The sequence below is a fragment of the Bison bison genome, unplaced genomic scaffold (genome assembly GCF_000754665.1).
Source record: "Bison bison bison isolate TAMUID 2011002044 unplaced genomic scaffold, Bison_UMD1.0 scf7180017864490, whole genome shotgun sequence".
NCBI lineage: Eukaryota > Metazoa > Chordata > Mammalia > Artiodactyla > Bovidae > Bison > Bison bison.
Window position 1 is genome coordinate 7,291,735 of NW_011495049.1, and position 9,176 is coordinate 7,300,910.

General features: G+C 37.3%; 1 protein-coding gene across 1 annotated transcript; it reads left to right on the top strand.

The window, feature by feature from the left end:
* The first annotated feature begins 256 nt into the window (after positions 1–256).
* Positions 257–8,762, top strand: ZCCHC9 (zinc finger, CCHC domain containing 9). The gene is made up of 6 exons (XM_010863370.1): positions 257–372; positions 1,831–2,237; positions 4,159–4,309; positions 4,627–4,719; positions 6,856–6,924; positions 8,178–8,762. Exons 2-6 carry the CDS (start codon positions 1,854–1,856, stop codon positions 8,294–8,296), a joined length of 816 nt encoding a protein of 271 aa, XP_010861672.1. The 5' UTR covers positions 257–372; positions 1,831–1,853; the 3' UTR covers positions 8,297–8,762.
* The last annotated feature ends 414 nt before the right edge of the window (positions 8,763–9,176 follow it).

Genomic DNA, 9,176 nt, shown 5'->3' on the forward strand with positions numbered 1-9,176 from the left:
GTACAAAGACCATTTCTTAGGGAAGCCTTTTGGGCCTTTCCCATCGCCAAGGATCCTCTCATTCGTCTCCCCCCGTTATGCCTTGCGTTCTGCACAGCACAGATCGTACACTCTTCATCTTCGCGTCCCCCGCGCCCTGGGCGTGCCCTTCAAACACTGCGCCCTCCACATTTACTAATTAACCACCTTTCCCAGAGCTGAGGTGCACTGCAGCGCCGGACAGGGACACGGCTACTAGTAAGCCAATTGCTCGCCGGAAGTGACGCACTGCAGGGACGACGTGCTTCCGGTCCCGGGTGTCGCCGTCTCAGCCGCAGGGGGACGGGTTTTTTCTGGCCTGCTGACTCCGCTGCTCTGGAGGATCCTTTCCTGGTAAGAAGCTGCGCGTTGCGGGAGTAAGGCCCGTTCCCTGGGGCCCGGCGGGAGGGCGCAGGAACTGGCAGGGCCCCCAGCGCCAGGTGAAGCTGAAGCACCGCGCTTCGCGGCGGGCCCAGGCGGAGCGCGGGGATCCGTTTCAGCTGTAGTTGAGTAGCCGCTTGGGCAGGAGCGTCCAGCCTCACTGGGGCCGGTCGGGCGGAATGGACGCGACCGACTGGATACTCAGAGCTCCCCCAGTTCCTTGTTCTCAGGAGAAGGATCATCCATCTCCCCTTGAACGGTCCCATTCCCCACCGTGACTGCCACAGGATCTGCGGCGACGAGTGTGCGCGCGTGGTGTAAAGTGGCGTGCAGAGTCCCACACCTGTTTATTGGCTCCTCCCCACCGCTTGTGTTGAAAGGATGTTGTGGCCAAAGCTGAGGGTAACACTGGTTAGTGCAGGGAATGCTGCCCTAGAAGGGAGCGTGCTAATAGTCGGAAACGATGTGAAACAGCTGGGTTGCTGCTGCTGCTAAGTCACTTAAATTGGAAGTAGATTATACTCTGATTACAGGAGACAGAGACATGAAACAGACTTTTGGACACAGAAGGGGAAGAAGAAGGTGGGATGATTTGAGAGACTGGCATTTAAACATATACTTTACCGTATGTAAAGTAAATAACCAGTGAAAGCTTGCTGTATGAAGCAGGGAACCCAAAGCCGGTACTCTGTGACAACCTAGAGGGGAGGGAGGGGGTGGGAAGGGGGTTCAAGAGGGAAGGGACATATGTATACCTATGGCCCATTGATTTTGATGTATGGCAAAAACCATCACAACATTGTAATTACCCTCTAATTAAAAATAAAATTTAAAAAACGAGGTAGACTCGGTATTATCATGTGACTGTAAACGAGTATGTTTTGCTTATCAATCTTCCGGAAGGAGTTTTAATGACAACTTCATGCTTAAGGACAAGATTTGTGTATACTTACTAATTTGCTGTACAAATTATTTGTGATGAAATGGCAGATGGTGCAAAAAGATTGGAAGAAAGTAGACCTGGGTCTTGGAGATAGGCACATAAACTAAGAAAACTGCAAAATTTGGGAAAAGTAACTTAATTTACTATTACCATGTGATTTCATTTTGGAAGTAATTTGGTTTTTTGCTGAGTTGTTTTCCATTGAAGCAAGTATTTATATCTGTGTTTTTTTGTTTGTTTTTTTTAATAGTTGCTTTTTTTTTCTTTTTAACTGGAGTGGTAGCTTCTCTGGCAAGGGCTAGATTTACATTGCAGGTATGTCTATGCAGCATGTTATAGAATTAAATATATAGATCTCTAAGTTTTTAAGTTAAGTCTAATAATTAACACTCAACATATGGGTATCATTGATATAGTGATACAGCATATATCTTTAGTTTCATTGTTTTCTTTGAAATGGTGACTAACTGGCCATGCTTGTCTTAAAGATTGATGCACCTCTGATGAAGCTATGACCAGGTGGGCACGAGTCACTACCACACAGAACAAACGACCCTTTCCTGCAACATCATGGGAGGACATGAAGAAGGGGTCCTCTGAGGGACAAAGCCAAAATCTTCCAAAGAGTAAACAACTTGAAGCCAATAGGCTGTCCCTTAAAAATGATGCCCCCCAAGCAAAACACAGAAAGAATAAAAAGAAAAAGGAGTATTTAAATGAAGATGTGAATGGATTCATGGAATATTTAAGACAAAACTCACAGATGCTTCACAATGGTGAGGTGATAGCAACAGACAGTCAGAAAGTAAGGGAAGAAATTGAAGTTGCTTTAAAGAAAGACAGTCGTCGGGAAGGAAGACGATTAAAAAGACAAGCAGCAAAGAAAAATGCAATGGTAAGATTATCACTTCTCTCACATTATGTTGTATGGTGGGAAACTTACTCATATGCTCATATACATATTTTAGCAGAGTGTGATTGTGGCTGTATGCTAGTCTTAGATGGCATCTTTGTGAGGGCTAGCAGTAACTCTAGGATTTCTGTTTATATGCTCTTATATGCTATATACTTGATGTACTGATGAATTATCACAATACACAAAGATGGCATTATCTCCATATTTTGGGTAGAAAACATGAGTGTGCATATATATATATTTTAATTTCTGCATTCCCAACACCTAGATTTTAAGGTGTTTCAAACCCAGGAAATGAAATACTGGTATAATTCTTTCCCTTCTCTAGCAAGAGATTCTTCTAGCAGGGTAATACATAAGAATCAACACTTGTTGCTATTTTACATTTTTATTTTTTAATAGACTTACTAAATGTAGAGCATTGTTTGCAACAATGTAGACTTGAAATGTTGCAGCTTCCATAAATGTGGTTTCTATTTGCAGGGTTATTTTTATGCAGTATCATATTTGGAGAGTCTTTTGTAAGATTCTTTTATAAGCTAATACTGATAAAATATTCCTTATGAATAAATTGGGATAGAAAAGAGAATCATTTCTATTTGGATCAAGATAGTCTTGTTTAAATTGTGCAGTTATTTTAAAATATTTTAGAGTCAAGTTAATTTAACATGAAGATAATTTTAAGATAATTTTAGGACTTTTCTGGTGTCCAGTGGTTAAGACTCTATGCATCAATGCAGGGGTTTGATCCCTGGTCAGGGAATTGCATCCCACATACCCCAACTAAAGATTCTGCAGGCTGCAAGGAAGATCGAAGATCTCGACAGCTGCAGTTAAGACCCAGCGCAACCAAATAAATAAATACATTTTTTTTTTAATTTAAAGATAATTTCTTTGACATAGGCAGTGTGATGAATTGCATACTTTAAGTTTAGTATTAGGACTTTAAGGGAAAATTTATGTTTTTAATTAAGGGGAAAGACATTGTTTTTCAAAACAAAAAAGGAATTCTTTATAGTAAAGCATATGCTTTAATACTATAAGGCTTGTTGAGACCTTTCAGTTCATTTTCTTACTTTTCTTAGTATCTCAGACTAAGCATCGGTTCTTAATTGTTAATTAAAAAATGATGAACTGTTTTATCCAAAAACTTTTTCCAGTTTAAATAAAATGTCTTAAATATCTACCATCTTCGATTATGACTGATACTTTTATTCATTGCAGCAAAAAAATCCTCCAAATTGCTAGGTATTATGTAAAGCATCGAAACCATTGTTCAATGTTATGCTGGAGGCAAATAATTCACTGTAGAATTATACCTTTAAAATGTGCATATATTTTAAGATGAAACCTCTGTTTATAAATATTAAGGAACATGTATAAAAGATAAAAAAATTATAAAGTATAATTTTTGGTATGAAATATATCTTATGATTTGAATCACAACTTAAATGGAATCACTTGACCCAAATTCATTCTATGACATGAACTTTAAAAAGTGAAGGTATTAATTTTGAGTGATAATTTTTATGCTCATTGCCTGCGTCTCCTCCAGAAAACTCAGTTTAAGATACAGACATCCCCATTAATGAAATGAAATGTAATGAGTCCATATTTGCTTAATTCTTTTAAGCAGTTACCTCCTGCAAAGATTTATAACTTTGTCTCCTAGACTGATAGATTTATGAATTGAGGGTTTTCAAAAGCAATGAAACCCTTTGATGAAAATGACATTTCTTATGGTTTAGGAGAATGTGAAACACTTTTTTCTACAGATGAAATACGGAGAGTTCAAAAAACAGAACTAGACAACTTTAAAATGGGATAGTTTTTTTGATGATTAGAATTAATAAAGCCAGTGTCGTGTTGCAGTGTGGAAACTCACTTTTTGTTTTCTCAGGTATGTTTCCATTGTAGACAGCCTGGCCATGGGATTGCAGATTGCCCTGCTGCCCTTGAGAATCAAGAAATGGGAACTGGAATATGTTACAGGTGTGGATCCACAGAGCACGAAATAACCAAGTGCAAAGCTAAAGTAGACCCAGCTCTTGGTATGTTGTTGTTTTTTTCCTATCAGTTTTTTTATTTGGTTAATGAGCAAAGTGGCCAGTAAGTAACCAACTGGTTTTTTCTTTGCTGACAGGGTTTGTTATGAGTGTGTCACTTAATAGTTTGAAATCAAATGTGATTAAACTTTAAATTACGTAACAACAAATATGTTTTCTTCTCAGAGTGTTTTAAAGTAATATGAATTACACTATATATATATAGATAGATACAGATAGGTATCTGTATCTATCTATGTTGATATATATACACGCACATCCATACATGTATATAACTAAACAGGAACTGTTGATCATTACAGGTGAATTTCCTTTTGCAAAATGTTTTGTTTGTGGGGAAATGGGGCATCTGTCCAGATCTTGTCCTGATAATCCCAAAGGACTCTATGCTGATGGTGAGTACTGTTACTCTTGTATGTTGAAAATGGTGGTGAGTTATCATGCAGTTGTGATTTAATTTACATTTAAACAGTTTTTAAATTCCTGAATAAGTGGCAAAATCTCTAGAATGTCATTATTTTTATCAAGCGTTATCCTATGGTGGCTTAGAGGTAAAGAATCCACCTGCAGTAAAGGAGATGTGGGAAACGGGGTTTGATGCTTGGGCTGGGAAGATCCCCTGGAGAAGGAAATTACAACCCACTCCAGTATTCTTGCCTGGAGAATCCCCATGAACAGAGGAGCTGGCAGGCTACAGTCCATGGGGTCTCAGAGAGTCGGACACAACTGAGCAACTGAGCACACAGTCTATGTACTAGACTTGGTGTAATTTAAGTTGATATGTCAAATCAGAAAAAGCTGACCTCTGTATTTCAAACTGTATGTACTTACTTCAGTATCATTTGTGAGAATATGTTATAAATATCTACTTTTAAACCTAACAAGCAAAAAGATTATTTCTTTAATATAAGATTTAAAAAATAGTGTGGTGAATTTAATCTCAGTATAGTGTAATATTTTGGGTAGAAGGGTTGGTACTCACCATTCTGGATTTTTTTTTTTTTCTGAATGTTTTCCTTAGTTTATTGTCTGGCATGGACCATGTAACATTCTTACCTTTGGCTCAGCTAATGTCTTAAGGTGCCCACAATAAAGTCTGTGATATTTAAAGCTTTAAGGAGGAGGTTGGCATCTGTTAATGTGAGTCATTTATTAATGTGATGCTGGTACCATTAGGTTCTAGACACTTCTAGTGTCATATCCTGGGTTCCCTTGCAGAAGTCCAGTGAAAAAGCTTAACTTTGGAGTTAACACTAGTTATAGTCTCAGCACTACCACTCACTAACTGTGGGACTTTGGCCAAGGTATTTAACTTTTCTCATCTCAGTTTCCTCACCTGTGAAATGAAGATGAGAAAATTTTATTTCACTAATTCTAAGATGCATGTTTTTTTTTTTGTTTTTTTTTTTTACATTTTAATATATCTGAACTCAATGTATCTTACTATTGGTGGGTGTTACATAATAGGCAGTTTTTTTTTTCCCCAGAAAGGAATGAATGATATATCTTATAATCAGTGGTGTCTTAGATTTGATGAATTATGATATTTTACCTTGAAGAGTTATGAGGATTAGAGTAATTATTAAAGTGCCTCCTCTGTTTCACTGTGGCATCTACAGCAGTAAAGAGTCTTGGACCTGAAAGATACTCAAAAGTGTCTTTCAGTTTTGAACTTAATAAACAGGCCATATAATATGGCTAGTGAGCAAAAATGCCTTTGTATGGCAAACCAAAATGACCAGATATAAAAAGTGTGGCAAGGGGATTAAGTCACAGAAAAGTATGAGTTAATCCAAGTTTATACCCTGTTAGGGTCATTTTTTGAGAAGTCATTTGATATTATGAGCATGATCATGATAATGCTTGACCATTAAGCAATAGTGTTTGACTATTCAGTGAAAGATTCCTTTTAGAAAAACTCATTTTAGGACTGTATTGTAACTCACAGTCCTGGAATGTTGCTTAAAGTAGGCAAATAGGCATTTTTACTAGAGTTAGGATGCCTGGCAGATAAAGGCACTGATATAAAAGTTAATTTCATTCCTTTTGTAACTACTCACGCCCATCTGACCTGTATAGCAGGGCAGTGGTCTGTATCCTTTTTTAGGGGGATGGGGCATTGATCACTAAAGAATCTGATTAAAAACTGTGGGTATTCTCCTCAAAAAATGCATCTGCACACAAATTTTTCATAGTTCACGAGCCCATGCCTTTCTAACTGTGGTTAAGACCTAGGCTTCCATGCAGTGGCTCCTGGACACTCCTAGAGAACAAGTACCTTTTGTCATTTCTCACTTTCCCATATCTCCTTTGAAGGTCAGGGACAAGAAATGGTGCGTTGATACAGTTTAGTGCTCTATGAGGTTAAGAGGAATGGAGAATAGACTTATTAATAGGAATAAGTCGTTCCTATTCAGCTACCTTTGCAGCTAACAAGGTTATGAGGACCAAACAAGATATGAAAGTGCTTAGAGACATTAAATGCCCTACTTAAGTATCAGAGGTTTTCAGTGACTTTGTTTTTTTTATAGGTGGTGGCTGCAGACTGTGTGGCTCTGTGGAACATATGAAGAAAGATTGTCCCGAAAGTCAGAACTCAGGTGAGATCTCTGGGCCTCCTTTAGAAGGGGTGAGATTGAATATTCCTCTGTGTTTTTATTGAATTTTGTTATTAACAACTCCCTGAGGTACAACTTGTTTTAAGACTGTCTGGTTTCCTGTTTCAGTAATGACTTCATCATTTCTTTATCAGCAGTACTAAGTAAACATTAGCAGCTGTTCTCAGGTGGGAAAAAAAATGATCAGTAAGCCCCGGAGGACCCTGATTTTATAAAGCATCTTATTCATAAATATTTGTGTTTGCTAACTTATGTGTAATAATAACAGCCAATTATGTTATTTAAAAATATTAATTTACTAAGAAATTGAATAGAATAAGTTGCAGTATTGTTATGATTGAGAATCCTCATGTATGTTCTGAAGTCAGAAGGATTCCAAGTTGGTTGCAAAAACTTCCAGAAATATTCAAATTGTGTAATCCACATAGTATCTGGCCAGTTTATATTTTTTTCCTGACAAATACTACCATTGGTCATCTAAAACTTCATAAATGTTCAACAAACCTAAGACAGATATTGGGGTATGTGGAGACCATTGTTAGATTAGTTTGCATAGATTAGAATGATGACAATCTGTGTGAAAGGAGGCAAGACAGTAGGGTAGCCCAGTAGTGCTTCTTGGAGAAAAAGCACATTTCTTTCTATATCAAATGGTCATAGTACTATGCAAATAAGTCTGCCCATTCTTACTTCCTACCCCTAGCATTTGAATTTGAAAACCAAGAGTTCTTGTTTAGACTCTTGTCTAGAAGAAGATAGTCTTTACTACATTGTAGGCAGTGAGATTGAAATGAGAAGTGGAATTTGAATTCTCCCTCCTGGGAGGATTGCCACTTCCCAAATGACAAGACTGACAAGCAGATGTTGTATAATTTCACAGGTGGAATCTTGTGCATTTAAAACTGATGCTTCATAAGTCTTGCTGTTTACGGTCTCTTGGAATTCATTGACTCTATAATGATGAACTCTGGGAAAGAATGAAAGAGCTTTCTCATCAACTTGTGCATTGCAAAGCAGTTGCTGCATTTCCCTAATTGGGATGACAAATTGCCCGTGTACTCTGAAATCAAGGGTTATAATCAATTACAGAATTGCTCACTTGCTTTAGTGATGGATTCTTCTTTGTGATTATTCATGTCAAAACTAGTTCCTTTGCTAAACCAGTACCAGTCAATCTAGGTGGGTGTATTTGATCACTGTCTTTCTTACATTTTGAGTTTTCTGTGTCTTTACAGATCGAGTGGTCACAGTTGGTCGCTGGGCAAAGGGAATGAGTGCAGACTATGAAGAAATTTTGGATGTGCCTAAACCACAGAAACCCAAAACAAAGATACCTAAAGTTGTTAATTTTTGATGATTAGTACTGTTGTTTGTTCAACATTCTGAACTGGGCCTGCTTTACAAGTTGGAGCTAGACTGTCCCTTGGAGGCCTGTATTATGGATATCAGTGTAATTTAGGTGTGATCAAACCAGTGTCCATCAAGGGGCACTTCTCCCATTGTTTGGAGAAGATCACTGAAAAAAGTATAAGATGTGTAAAATGGATTTTCTAAAAGAATATATTTTTGACCAATAGAACTTAGGTGTAACTAAGTGATTATATACCTGATTGTAACAATCATTTTTTTCTTAAAAACAAAATTATGCATTAATATGAACTATCCCTAAACATAGGGTAACTGCTTTGCATTTGGAAGTGAATTTGTGGTCCTGTTGTTGGTTCAAAGTATCAATTTATCATTATGTTAGAAATTTATTTATAATTGCCACAAAATGTATTTTTAAAATAGTAAATAAAAATTCATTTGCTATTTACCTAGTTTTATGAATACCTAATTTTGGATTGAATGAGCCTTGGTAATGTCCATGTAACAATCTCTTTGGAAACATGATCTTTTATGAATCCTGAATGAGATTGATTTTGATTAATGTTTGTTTTAGTTTTGGCATAAAGATTTACAAATTATTGAGGTTAAAATAGAAGAGTACCTCAGCTTAATAGCAGCTCTTTCTTTGCCCCTGGTTTTCAAGAGAGAGATTCCAGCCAAAATTCAGTTTGGGATATTTAACCAGAATGATGATGGCATGTAACAGACTGTCTATCAAACTTAATAGCATTTTGTTCACATGTTTTAGATGAGTCAGGGTAAGATTCAGGCATCATCATAATAGAGTTAGAACACTAATCAGAGACCCATTAGCTTCTTTGTTTGATTTGATGAATACATGCATA